General features: G+C 37.1%; 1 protein-coding gene and 1 long non-coding RNA gene across 2 annotated transcripts in view; one reads left to right on the top strand and one right to left on the bottom strand.

Moving 5' to 3' along the window:
• Positions 1–2934: 2934 nt before the first annotated feature.
• LOC143480928 (uncharacterized) lies at positions 2935–6691 on the top strand. The gene is made up of 3 exons (XR_013121916.1): positions 2935–3127; positions 4276–4315; positions 5274–6691. It is a non-coding gene; the product is annotated as an uncharacterized LOC143480928 (long non-coding RNA).
• Positions 6692–13004: 6313 nt separating this feature from the next.
• LOC143480754 (ubiquitin carboxyl-terminal hydrolase 42-like) overlaps positions 13005–14411 on the bottom strand; it is a 2764-nt gene continuing 1357 nt past the window's right edge. The window contains exon 5 of the mRNA XM_076978584.1: positions 13005–14411. This exon is cut by the window's right edge and continues 120 nt beyond it. Within this exon, the coding sequence (XP_076834699.1) occupies positions 14409–14411 (3 nt within the window). The 3' untranslated portion in view covers positions 13005–14408.

Here is a 14411-nt window from a genome sequence, read left to right as displayed (position 1 = left end):
ATGCCCAGCCCCATCCAGCCAATAAACAGTGTTGTTCATGAGGCAGGTTTCCCTCCCAGCCAATGAGGTGTTTAATGTGCCTCAATGTTCCTCTTAATCAGACCGCTGTTCAAACTTCAGTTAATTTAGTAAATTATTTCAGAAGGACAATAAGGAGGATAAGGAGACGGGAAAGGAAGAGGACGCCCTGCATTTGCACTTTAGTCCTGAAGGATTAGTGGCCAGGTTGTTGGAGGGCAGTGTTAGTGTTTAGCATTCGGTGACACTAAATTAGCAGTAGGCAGCAAGCTTTATCACCGATTTTGGAGTACTCTTTACGTTGGGGTTGTGGTTTGAGCTGTATACGCAATCAAGGGAAGGACTCTTAGGGTATAGCTGCAACTGGGATTAACTAATATTTAATATTTAACTAATATTAACTAATATTTGACCCAGTTCACTCTCACCATAAAACAACTTACACCAGGAAACAGTAGAACATTGGCCAATAGTGAGAGTGCACCAGTTTTGGAAAGATATTTACTATGAATTTCAAAGTTTTCCATGTCAAGAAAGTTCACCAAGTTCACTGCACAGCTAGTGAAAGGTAAGAAATAACCTGTAGTTCTCCCCAACAGAGGGAGCTTTGTGTTTAGTATGTGTGCACACATACCAACTTAAACTGCTTCCAAGGTGGAGGCCATGTTTCCAACATTGAAAGAGAAAGACACACTCACTATACCACATATCATGTCTATAGTGTAGCCTACATAAGAAGAATTTTCTCTGAACTTGGTAGTAGTTTTCAGTAATCAGACAGATTTTTTTCAGAACAAAATGGTCTCTCGGAAATACTGTCAAGTCTAACTTAGTGACGGCAATATGGATTTAAATTGATATTGCAATAAATGTCAATACATCACAATTTGTTCTCAAACAACTTAATGACTGAGGGTTAACTGTATATTGTGTCATGTTATAAAATGTTACCTTACTGACCAAAAACATACATTTTGTCACAATACCAGTAAACCTTAAAGGGAACCCCAGCTGGTAACACTTGTAAGCCTTAATATGCTGTAATTAATCTAAATTATTAAGACATGTTGTAAAAAATCACAAAAGCAGCAGATTTATTTACAAATCAACGCTTTTATTAGAAATATTTGACATATGGGCGCAGCCATGTTTTCTGACGTGCAATGTCTGCTGGGTAGATGAGGTCAAATGGTTGCAGTGCGCTAAACTTGACTGCGGTTGAAAGGAGTTTTTTTTTTTTTTTTTTTAATTAAACCAACACAACATTACAAAAACAAATAAAGACGTACATGAGTTAACGACCATTTCACATTTACATACATTTCTAAATGAACTATTTTAAATAATTCCTCCTTAAAGTCAAGTTATAAACACTTTATCAAACTACCATAAATATTAGTCAAGTAACTTAACTTAGCAATATTAGAAATAATAAAAAAAATAAAAACAGAAACAAAACTTCAACAACAACCTGGGCTTAAATCAGTTTAAATTCTGAAATAAACAAAAAGTTTAATTGCAGGGGCTGTATTAACTTTTCTTAAGGATTTACAAAATAATGTGAACAGATATTCAGTTTCTTTCAGTATCTTTCCAGGAAAAAGGACTTAGTTGAACAGACTTAGAGATTAACCAATTGTGCACTTCTTTCCAAAATCTTTGTGAAACCTCACATTCAAAAAATAAATGTTCAGTTGATTCCACTGATGATTTACAAAATTGACAATTCTCTTAAATAAATTCCTGTGAAGGATATATTTCATTAAAAATTTTAAAGTGAACTTCTTTAACCTTAGGAACCTTTATTTTTTAAATAAATAAATCAATTGCTTTTATTCCTCCATCTTCATAATTTTTGATCATGTCTGCTTTTCTGATATAATGATGTTTATTTTTCCAGATAAAATTGAAAATTAGGGTATTTATTTCTTTTATGGTTTTTTTTTTAGAAAGGGGTAAAGAGTAAGTGGGGTATATTAGTCTCGAAATAAATTCAGATTTTGTCAATAGTGATCTTCCAAATAGCGTTAAATCTCTTTGCAACCAATTATTTAAGATTCTTCTGGATTTTTCAATTGGCTTCTGAATGTTATTATTATAACTAGATTTAGAATCTTTAGACACCCATATACCCAAGTATCTAACTTCTTTTTTCACTGGGATGTTATACAACGTATTTTCTGAACTGTCATGAATACTTAAAAGTTCAGATTTATTAAGGTTAAGAATTAGACCTGAAGCCTGGGAGAATGACTTCACTACCTGAAGAGCAACTGGTATTTGTTCCTTATTTTTCAAAAACAGTGTTGTGTCATCTGCTAATTGACCAATAATAATTTGTTTTTCATCTATTGTAATGCCTTCAATTTGAGAATTTTTTCATTGTATGGACAATAATTCAGTGACAGTAATAAATAACAGTGGAGACAAACTGCAACCTTGTCTTATACCTCTTCCTATATTAAACCTTGGGCCTGTTCCTTCATGGAGGGAAACACAACTATTGATGTATGTGTGTAACATCTTAATTATATCTAGAAGATGTTCTCCAAATCCAAAATATTTTAGTGTATTGTAAATGAAGGGATGTTCAAGTGAATCAAATGCTTTCTGAAAGTCAAGGAATAAAATATAAGAATTGTCTTCTACACTCTAAAAAATATTCCAGTGGCTTTGTAAATATCTCAATAATAAACAGCTATACTGCATTTAAAAAATCTCTGAAAATAATTTAAGCGATTGTTTGAGTTGGACAAGTAAAAAAAAATACCTAAATCTCCAACAGTTAAATTTGTCCTCAATTTACATCTTCTATTTAAGTTTATTTGAAGAAAATAAGTTAGTAGTTGACTAACTGATTAGATTTTTAGAACATGCTTAATATTTTTGGTAGATTCCAAATAAAATAGTTAAGATAGGAGTAATTTAACTGATCAGTTTTAAATACTACAATTATTATTTACTACAAATCAATATTTAATTTTCTTCTATAAGAACTGAAGAAATTGAGTAAGTTAACTTAAATATCATCACGTGGACACCATTAACAAAAAAGTGCGGGAAAAGACCAGTGCCTCCTGGGAAATCTGCTGAGGAGCACCGCCTATTGGTAAGTAGTCAGCTAGCAGCTGTTAATGTTGTTTTTCCAGGTAATTGTGACATCTGCATTTACAACTTTAACTTACGGTTACTGAGTATCCTGGGGTATTACTTTCTGCGGTACAAGCTCTAAAGCTACCGCTCTGTTTATTTTACTCTACTCTGGCGTAAAGTCGGTAATAAATGCCGTTAAAAGGCATGTCTCAGTGCGGTGAATTAACAGAGCTAAAATTATTCTAGCAGTTAAGTGAGCTTAATCGTCCTTCTGGTTGGCTAACTAATAACTAATAGCTAACGTTACCGGTGAGCTAGCTAGCTAGCATACTTAGTAAACTGACTGAGAACTAGCCTTAGCAGCGAGCTATCTAGCTAGTAACATTAGTCACTATAATTATATTTTCAGCAATATGATTTTCTATGTGTAATGTAACTAACTAGCTAACAAACTAGCTACCGCGTGCATTAGCAGTATGGCATCTCTTTTAAGATGGGTTATGTCCAAATCAGAAAATGTTTTTATTTATAGAGGAGATAGCTAGCTAATGTTTTACAGTGCCCCCAACCAACCCCACTCTGTAACATTTTAAATAAAATGATAAACAATGAATGTAGTTAGTGGTTACATATTTTATTTTTAAATCTTAATCTGGTCTTGGTCTCTGTCTTGATGCATTTTTTAAATAAAATCTTTATACTACAGTTGACTCCCAACTATCACTTCTATGTGTAATTTACTGAGGAACTTAAATTAAGCTTGGTGGTGGTCAATTGACTAACAATGTTTAACGGTAGTGTTTTGAAAAAAAATTAATCATGCTAATATCGCATAATTGTGCTTAATTGTGACTGGACATGTTACCTTAGGAAGAATGGCATTACATTTTAGTTTTACTGAGAGAGGATGCATTACTGATACCTGCCACATGTCCTGTCTAGCTAGGAAATGTTAAACTGACTTTTATAGCTAATGATTTCAGCAACTGTTGTGGAACTGTTTTGTCACATATATGACATTGTATATACGTTCTTAAGGAGAAAGCCACACAATAGGTTGTCCAACCTATTGTTTTCAATGAAACATTTCATTTCTATTGTTAAAATTTCCCCCCACTTGTCAAGCATATTTTAAAATGTCCTATTTTTGTTTTACATCACCAGTAGCATTTAAGAAGAGAAGCTGAAGGATTAAACAAAGGAGGTACGTTGTCCATTTATTAATGTGCTCCTGGATGATAAAATAGGTAAATGTTGAATGTAAAAATTTACTGAATGCATTTTGAACCAAGCCTGTTCAGCACACATCCAAATTTCTGAATCCCAAAATTAAGAACTTAATATTAAAGGAGAATTCCGGTGTGAAATGGACTTTGGGTGTAGTAAAACATGATAAAAAGTACTAACCTTTGTTGAATAGCCCATCTCTTTTCTCCCGCCGCTTTCAGAGGTCCAGAAATTTTGTACATACAGGCTTTAGAATGGGTGAAACCTGGCATTTCTTGCTTATGCAGATAAATAGCGTTTTACACCGTTATCCACACCTCATTAGTAGAATCCAGAGAGCACTGGCATTTAAAACGAGGCATTAAGAACATTAAAAGTGCACAAGCAGTTTATTAAAACCACCGTTTACATTCTGTAACTTGGCTAAATCTCTGGGTGCCACCATCTTAAAGTAAAGATGTGATCAGCACAGTGACGGACACGCAACTCAGCGTGTACTTTAGCATGAGCTCCATTTTGTGCTCTTCACTCTACTGAACTCGTCTTTACTTTAAGATAGCGGCACAAAACTGCTGGATCTCAGAAAGCTGTGGGAGAAGGGGGCTATTCAACAAAGGTTAGTACTCTTTCTCATGTTTTACTGCACCCACATTTACTTTTACACTGGAGTTCTCCTTTAGCTCGACCTGTGGAAATACACTGTAGTACCTAAATTATTTTCTTTTCTCATACATTTTCAAAATAAGCATTCTATTTTTTTTTTGTTAAAACATGTATCGATAAAGGTACAAATATATACTATTCATGCTGATATGCAAAGTACCTTTTTAGGTGAACAATTGGACTTTAAAGATCTGAGTGTATGTCGGTGTCCCTGTCTTGTAACATGCATACTACGAGTGAGCTCTAACAAAATGTTTTTTCAATGTCTGCAGAACCCTGCTGATGCTTCTGTCAGTATACAAGAAGAGCTGGCAGAGGAGATGATGAAGATTTACCTGCTGCGGAATCAAGAGTCATTGGAAGAATCAGCTGATGTAGGCATTGTGATTGAGGGCACCACGGTCTTAGCAGATCCTGTTGCTACTTGTTGGGACTGACCTATGCCTTGGATCTTAGATACCCCAAGAATCTCAAATACAGTTTTGAGTTTTTCCAAAAAGTACTGCTGGAGCTGGATTCTGGAAACCCTTCAACCAAAGTTCAAAGACTCAAAAACTACCTGCATGTGTAGCTTCAAAGTACTGATCGCAAAGATGTTTTGCCGTTGGGATTTTCAATTGGCTGTGTACTACTGAGTGAAGGGATGACTTCTCATTAAATGCAGGTGGAGATTTCCAGAGTTTTTGAATCTGTCTGTGATTTGACAATGTTTTAAGACTGTTTTCAATTTTAAAGATGAGTTCTAGTTTTACACCGGAGTTACTTTATATTAAATGTTATGTTTTATTAGTCTAATCAATTTTGAGGTTTTTATTAATCCCAAACAGCCTCTGTTCACAGCTGTTGTGTGGAGTCTTAAATAGAAGGACTCATTTTTGTTGGTGTATTGTTTGAGATGGCAAAGTTAAAACCAGCTCACTAGAGTTTGCTACATATTCCATACATACATTTACTGCATGTTGCATTTTTTTAATAGTTATTTTTACCTAACACTTCAATTAGATCTACTCAATTGTTTTAAATAGTTTTAAGTAAGGATTCTATTTCTTTTCAGTCAATATTTTATTCTGTAGAGCTTAATGTGATTACTCATATCTACTTAATTTTTTCACTTTTACTCAACTCAGATAGTATATGTAAATGATTTCACAGCTTTAAATTTTACTCAATTTTACTCAAGTGTGAAAATGTTTAACCAAAAAAATTAAGTACATTACCGTTTTACTTTTTAGAATGTACTAGATCACTGTAATCTATAAGATCCAAAACCAATCTGATATTGTTATGAATAGATCTACCTTTCATGAATCCTGATTGTGAATTGCTAATTAATTTTGAAAGACCTACTTTTAACCTGGATGCCAGTACCATTGTAAAGAGTTTGTAGTCTGTATTGAGAAGAGTAATAGGCCTTAAGTTATTTAACATTCTTTTGTCTTTTTCTGGTTTAGGGATAAGTTTTATTAGACCTTGTTTCATCATTGTCATCAATTCCTTTTTATTAATACTTTCTATAATTGCATCAAATAGTAAAATTTTTATCTCCTCCCAGAAATGCTTGTAGAAGTTAGCAGTTAATCCATCAGGACCAGGTGAACGATCCGATGCAATTTTAGTGATGACTTTATCTAATTCGGCTAATTTTAGGTCTTCTTCACAAATATTTTTGAAATTGTCGTCAATTTTTGGACTCTTATCCTCTATTGTTTTTAGATTATATAATATATATATATAATCTATAGATATATAATATAATATATAATTTTATAATACAATAATATTATATAATATAATATATAATATAATACATAATCAATATTATTATATATATATATATATATATATATATATATATATAGATTATTGTTTATATAGATTATATAAGTATTTAGAATATTGTTCATTATAAGAAGGGGAGTAAATATTACTGTAAAAACTGTATACTTCTTTGGATATTGTTTTTGAGTCTGTACATTCCTCCCCATTAATTAATAAACAAGTAATTGCATTTTTTTCTTGTCTTTGTTTTTCTAGCCTACTGAAAAATGATGAATTTTTTTCTCCCTCTTCTAGCCACTTTGCCCGTGATCTGACAAATGCACCTCTGGCATTAAAATTGGTCTAATTCAGTTTGTATATTAGAGATTTGTATTTTATCTTCTTCTGACCAAATACATTTAGAATAATAATTGAGCAAGGTTTTAACCAAATTGTTTTCCTTTTCCCTTTTTTCCATTTCTAGATTTTTACTAAAAGCAATAGATAATTTCCTTATTGAGAATTTTAAAAATTCCCATTTTTGTATTCGAGATAAGTTTGCATTATTATTCAAATCTATAATCAGTTATTTAATTTTACAGCAATATGCATCATTTTTTAAGAGGGATGTGTTGAATTTCCAATATTCCTTCCTTCCCTTGAAGAGAGTTTGATCAGACAGGATCAGGCTTATTAAGCAGTGGTCACTAAGGGGGCTTACAGAAATATTAGTAGTGACTTTGGATTGCATTAAATTGTACACCATTGGATGATAATGTTTTGATTACAATGTCCCCAGCTACAAAGAGTGTGAAAAACCTGAAAGCATTTCTTACCTACTGATGTTTTACTAGTCAGGTCATGTGCAGAAAGCTGATGTTTTTTCTCCTTTGCCAAACCTTACAAAAAATGTAATAAATATATATTTTTACTTTATCACGCATGGTTATTTGGTTTGGTGAATATGCATGTAATCTTCAGTGTTACACAGTACCTGTGAGTAGAGTATCTGTGGGAGAGTGGGTGACCCATATAGTTGGTCCTTCTTCAGGTGCCAGTCTGGGGTCTAATCAAGACAAAACCAGGCAGGTGCATCAAACTTACTCTTACAAGTTACAAGTTTTGTAAAGTTTATTATGTCCCAGTACATATCACCTCAGGATTGTTTTTGCCAAAAAAAAATTAGAGATAAAAGCTATCACAAATAATTAAAGTTAAATACAATTAATTTAACCCTGATGAAATCCGGGCGTGGTCTACCTTCATGGGGTCCAGCTGGGTGTGGGGGACCCATTGCATTTTTTATTAAAATAATCAGCAGATTTAGCCCAATTGCAAGTAAAATAAACAATACATATGTTAAATTAGTTTGCTCTCATTTATTTATTAGTTACTTTTTTATTAAAATGTAACACAATAAGGAAATGAATCATAAATCATGCTGGCTGACAGGCTGGTCCTATGGCTAGCTGCTCACAGGCTGGTGCTAACGGAGCTGGCTGCTGCTCATCCTCCTTTTCATTATCACTATCAGACTCTGATATTTCAGAAATGTGATCCTGAAATTTCTTCTTCTGAATCACCATCAAAATCCTCTGTCTCTTCCAATATCAGCTGTAAGGCAGTCTGAATTGAGAATCGCTTTGCCATCTTTTATAGCATTTTTAGCATTTATAGCATCATGTCCCCATGATTGGATGAAACACACACACACACACACACACACACACACACACACACACACACACACACACACACACACACACACACACACAGGTCCAGAGAGGAGGGAGGGATAATGAGGGCTGAGAGAAAAGATGCTTCTTTCAGATCTCACCCCTTTGTCTCTATAGAGATTCTTCGTCTGCTGTCTGACAATATGCAATCAACCCCTGATGTGACAACCATCAAAAGTGTTGATGGTTGCTCACCTTTGCATGCCAAACTCCTCTGTCCTTTGTTTGTATATCCTTTAAAGTCATACAGAGGACTATCAACTACCCAACCCAATGTTGATTGCCCACTTTGACTAGCCCAGGGCCCAGTGGACCCTGGACCCTGTATGTAATACAAATGTGAAGGGGGGGGTACGGGGGGGTGGTCATTGAAAATATTTTCTGATTTATGTTGCTCACGGAAAATGAGCCAAGGACCAATGAATCTCAGTTTGAAAAAAAAAAAATTGTAGAATTTTTTTAAGCTGATTTTTTAAAAATGGGTCCCACAGACCCTTGGACCATATAAGGGTTAAATAGAACAAAAATTCAATAATGAAATGTTAGAAATAAATTTATAGAGGAAAACACATTATTAAAATTAAATGTAGACATTTAAATAAAACGTTTGACATAAAAGATATAGGCTCATTCCCATGTCTCAACCCCATACCCCAACCAGTTTCCTCTCCTGGCTGCTCTATGTCTTGTCTTGCCATGACCCTGGCCATTTCTGGCTGTCCCTGTCCAAGCTGTCGACCCCAATCCTGCCCGTTGTGTGTTCCCCTATTCCTGTTAGGTTCTGGTCCCCCTGATCGTTTGACTCCATCTCAGCCCCTCTGTATCCCTAACCCATTTGGGTCAGAGCATGCAGATTCAAGAATGTTAGTCCATGAGTCAGAATGCTCTGAGAGGAGCACACAATTATACCAGTATTCTAACATTTAATTAGCATGAAGTTTACTGTAGTTCTAATAAAAATTATATTTTATAGCTTCACACCTTGAACCAACGGCTTCCATATCCTCAAACCCACAGTGGTTCAGCCATGGGTGACGGACTGTTTTAACGTCAGCAAAGACTCTCGGTCGTAAGAGATGGCTGTGGTTGGTGCAAACCTTGATGTGATCATCTGCAGATAACCAGAAGAATTTGGCTTTTTCATGTGTAAAATGTTGGAGGATGATAGGCCTTTACTTCATTGTGTGCTAGTTAGATTTACTTGTGCTTTAGGAAAGTGTAATTGTGAGATACTTCTACTCACTACACTAATCAAACCTTGCTGGCTCAACACCAAAAACCTATAGGAAAAACTGAAGATGTTGGCATTATCATTATTTTGATCACTTCAAAACTGACCTCTTAATCACTGGTGTACCGTTATTCCTTCAGAATGCCTAAGGTGTTGATAGCTGTGCAAACTAGTCTAAACAGCGTAGCTAGGCCAAAAACGGTCAATACCTCACAATCCGCACCTAAGTGTGCCTGACCAGACAGGCACGCTAAGTACAGGTTTAAGCAGAGATGCTAGGTGAGGGAGAGCAGTTATGACTGACACACAGAGGTGGGTAGAGTATTCAACAATTTTACTCAAGTAAAAGTACAGTTACTTGAACCAAATGTTACTCAAGTAAAAGTAAAAGTATGCATCCCAAAAATTTACTTGAGTAAAAGTAAAAAAGTACTTTGATTAAAAGCTACTCAAGTAGTGAGTAAATGCATGAGTACTGTCTCGTGTCAGTAAATTACATCATGGGAAATTGAATTACGGGAAACAATGACTTTTAATGATAACAAAAATTATTTATTATAAATAAATATTATATATATAAATTATTTATTATAACTAATATGTATTTTTGTTTGTTACTAATTAATAGGCCTGTGTAACTTTAATGTGTTCCACAAAGGCACTAACTGATAAGACTGTCAGCCAATACGTGTAGCTGTCACGGTGAGGGGGCCGGGTCGCCACCAGAGGGCGCGCATCCCGGCCAGCAGCCGATCCCAGCACACACCCCCGCGCACCACTCCCACAGTCCCAATCACCAGTATACTGAACACCTGTTTCTTATTTACTTTGCTCTTCTTAAGCCCGCAGGTCGTCTGGTCCAGTGCTGCACATTGCCGCTACATGAGCGTCTCTGGTCTCTGCGTGTCCGTCACTGCGTTCCCTACCTGCGTGCGCACCACGAGCTTTACCTTGCATCACCTGCAGTGCGTGCTTTAGGAGCCTTACTAGTGTGCGCTACGAGCTTTACCTTGCATCACTTATAGTGTGTGCGCTAGGAGCTTTACTGGTGTGCGCTACAAGCTTTACCTTGCATCACTTGCAGTGTGTGCGCTAAGAGCTTTACTGGTTTGGTTGCCATGGACAATAAACATCCTTCTGTTCAACCCCCGTCTCCGGTTGCCTCTGTCCCGACGCCTCCGGCGTCACAGTAGCTACAACTTGACACCAACTGAATCAATTTGTAGCAAACTTAATCATCATATATTGCTAGTGTGTACAATCAGTGTGAGAACTGGTTTTTAGTATTGCACTGTGTTACATTTAATAATTACATCATACAAACGTTATGCCTCAGAGATATAGCATTACACAAAATTATACATACAGCAAACTTATCGCATCGTGTTTCCTCATATTTGATGTTGAGTTCTTGTAGGCTGAAATGTCCACACGTTTACACACAATTGGCAGCGCCAAAGTTGCAAACTCTCACGCATTGAGCGTGAGACACACGCATTTGACCGTCTTCACACGCTTACACCCCACACATCCGATTTCTCACGCCGAAAAAAAAAATCTAGTTTATTTACCTCTGATCCATATTTATGATTCAATGAGTTACTAGTTCGCTCTGGCACCAACCACTGGCGATCGATCGATCGCGATATAACACTTAATTTGTATCCATTTTACACCCCCCCCCCGTCAACATTTTACGTTCACCACCCAAACCCCCACCCCCCACCCCGGTTTAAATCTCACTAAAAGTGATCTTGAAAACTTGGCAACCCTGCAGCGCATTATATAGCTGTCCTTTTACACGTTTGTAATATAAACATTGGCTGTATGTGAGGTCAGGGATGTTCGGTAGGTTTTTCTGTCACTTTCTTGCTACGGTGGAGAAAGTTTGCGTATGTGATCACGTGATTGACCGGCTTCATTTGATTGGTCACTCATACTTGGGTGACGAGACGTTGGTCAGTCTTCTCACTGAAAAGACTAATTATTTACAAAACAAAAGTAACGGTAGCGCGTGGCACAAATCCGATTGTAACGGAGTAAAAGTCGCGTTTTTCTCACCACATATTTACTCAAGTAAAAATCTTTCATATTAAAACTACTCCAACAAGTACATTTTTGTCCAAAAAGCTACTTGAGTAAATGTAACGGAGTAAATGTAACGCGTTCCTACCCACCTCTGCTGACACAGTCCCCAAATGACCGGGGCCAATTTGGTTTTTTCAAGCGGCCAAAATCCCTAGAACTGGAGACTGCTGTCAGGCTAATATTTATTGGCAAAACCCAAGTACATTAATATATGAAGTCTGCTGCTCTGACCTCAATTAACATCAACCATACTCCAATGAAAAAGTCTTTGTACTTCAGGATAAGCCCTCATATTTGTATGGACAACTCGATCTAGTGAAATGTTTATAATTTTTAACTGTTAGAAAGCTTGACTTTTGATTTTGTTACAACTGCCTTGAAGGGCTGCAGCAACAGAAAACTTGAAAAATGTTGAACACATTCAAGTTGATTTATGAGAAATCCTATAGTTTTTCAGTTCTCAAGTAGTAGTCAGTGACTATTTGTAGGTTCTCTGTATTGTGAAGGTTCTATATGGAAATGTGATGCAGAGGACTGACAGAAATTGGTAGAAAATAATTAAAACTGCAAACTTTGTACAGATCCTTGGTACAGACATCTTGAAAACTGAAGACTAGCAAAGCAACAGCTTTTGGAGAAGATTTACAAAAGCATAAATTTAACCAGCAAAAATACCATCATAGCAGCTAATGCACAGTGAAGCAGCACGCACATAGCTGTTTTTTTTTTCCTTTTTTCTTTATCCCCAAAGGGGGGGGGGGCATCAGACCTCACTCTATACAAAGCCACTCAGCCCCTCATCACATACACATCTATTCACCCCAACAACAATTTGTAAACATACCGAGAGCAAATGTTACAATTGTAGACATTAAGGCTTTCCCCTCATAATTAATATATAATGTACAATGTATACATTTATTTTGACATGCTACAGTAAAATGTATAAATTGAACATAACCTTTTTCAGTTTATTGTAGGTGAGAAAAAGGTGATGTAACATGGCCTACATTATGCTGAGTGGTTTTACTGAAAGAAGTGTCTATACTGAACTCCTGATACAGGAACGCAAACAAATAACTGATGGTACAGTTGAACTTCAATTCACAGTATTTTTGACAATATGATTTATATAAAAAAATAAAATATATATTTTTAAAACCAGAAAAACCAAAACCCACACACATACGCAATATAATCCACAGCCACACAATATAATGCAAGGTTTTTTTTTTATACATTTCACTTTGAACAAAACTGGAATAATCAGAAAACTAATGCCACGATGCTGGATAGTCTCAAGCTTGAAAGAAGTGAAAGAAAATGACAGGGGTCTTGGTGGGGAGGATGAAGCAATGTGAAAGAATCAAGTGTGTCCAGGTTAACGGTGGTGGAGGTTCAGACGGAGCGAGCGTAGTTCTATAGTTCTGAACAGATATGTGAGTATGGTGACATCATAGCTCATAGCCAGGAGACGGTGCAGTCTTTCTCCTCTTATGCAGCATGTTGGTTCATTTTTCCTCTCGCTCCCAAGGAGGTGTCCATAAAGGGAGAAATCGTCTCATCTTCACAAGTGAGAAAGTCCTGAGTCTATGTCTGAGCAGTAATTCTGATGTTAAAGCTCCAGGCTTCTTTTTTTATGTATATATTAAATTTATACTGTCTACATTTTCATTGATCTGAAAGTCCAGCTGTACAGTATGGTAAAAAAAAAATCTAAAGCCGCGGTGCTTTAGCCCACTTGTGTCCCGAGTCTTTCTTCCCAACATAGTATTGAACATAGTATTCAAATGAGCGAGGGAAGTCACCTTGCCGGTTTTCCCGCTCTCGATAATGTCGCTGCCTGGATCTGCCTCGCTCCTTCAGGGTGGAGGAAAGGTGTGGCTGCTCAGAGTCTTTAACACACTTCCGCTCCTCACACGCTCGTCTGCCTTCACTACAGCTTGGCGCACCAGACAGAGACGCCGCTGCATCTTCCCTGCAGTCATCGCCGTTGGGCGTCCGCAGTTGCCACGGGCCTCTCTCCGTTGGTCTTGGGCGTGAGGGAGTTTGAGCTGTGGAAGAGGGGACCATCCATCCCACCTTTCCCGTCGGACGCCTTGGCACATTTACATTTACATTTATGGCATTTGGCAGACGCTCTTATCCAGAGCGACTTACATTTATATCTCATTTTTATACAAGTGAGCAATTGAGGGTTAGGGGCCTTGCTGAGGGGCACCTCAGTCATGGCATCAGGCCTGGGGATCGAACCCACAACCCTCCGGTCACAAGACCAGTTCCCCAACCACCAGGCCATGACTGCCCCTTGGTACCAGGGTAAGACTTCCCTGTGCCATTATCCAAGGCTCCGCCTTCCTGGTTGGACTCGTCAGATGACTCTTGGCCATACGGAACCAGGAAAACTGCTCCATTGTGAGCGGCGGCGCCACCGTTCACCTGCACAGGCCGTCTGAGGTCTGAGGTAGACTGTGGTGCGCTGGAGGAAGAGGACGAGGGCAGCGGGCGCAGGTGGGACACGGCAGCCGAAGAACTGCAGGGGCTGGGCTGGCTCTGGCTCGGCCGCACTGTCTTTCCCTGGCCGATGAGGAAGTTCA

The sequence above is a fragment of the Brachyhypopomus gauderio genome, chromosome 17 (genome assembly GCF_052324685.1).
Source record: "Brachyhypopomus gauderio isolate BG-103 chromosome 17, BGAUD_0.2, whole genome shotgun sequence".
Classification (NCBI taxonomy): Eukaryota; Metazoa; Chordata; class Actinopteri; order Gymnotiformes; family Hypopomidae; genus Brachyhypopomus; species Brachyhypopomus gauderio.
The sequence above is the reverse complement of the archived record's forward strand: the minus strand, read 5'-3'. Positions and strand labels throughout refer to the sequence as shown.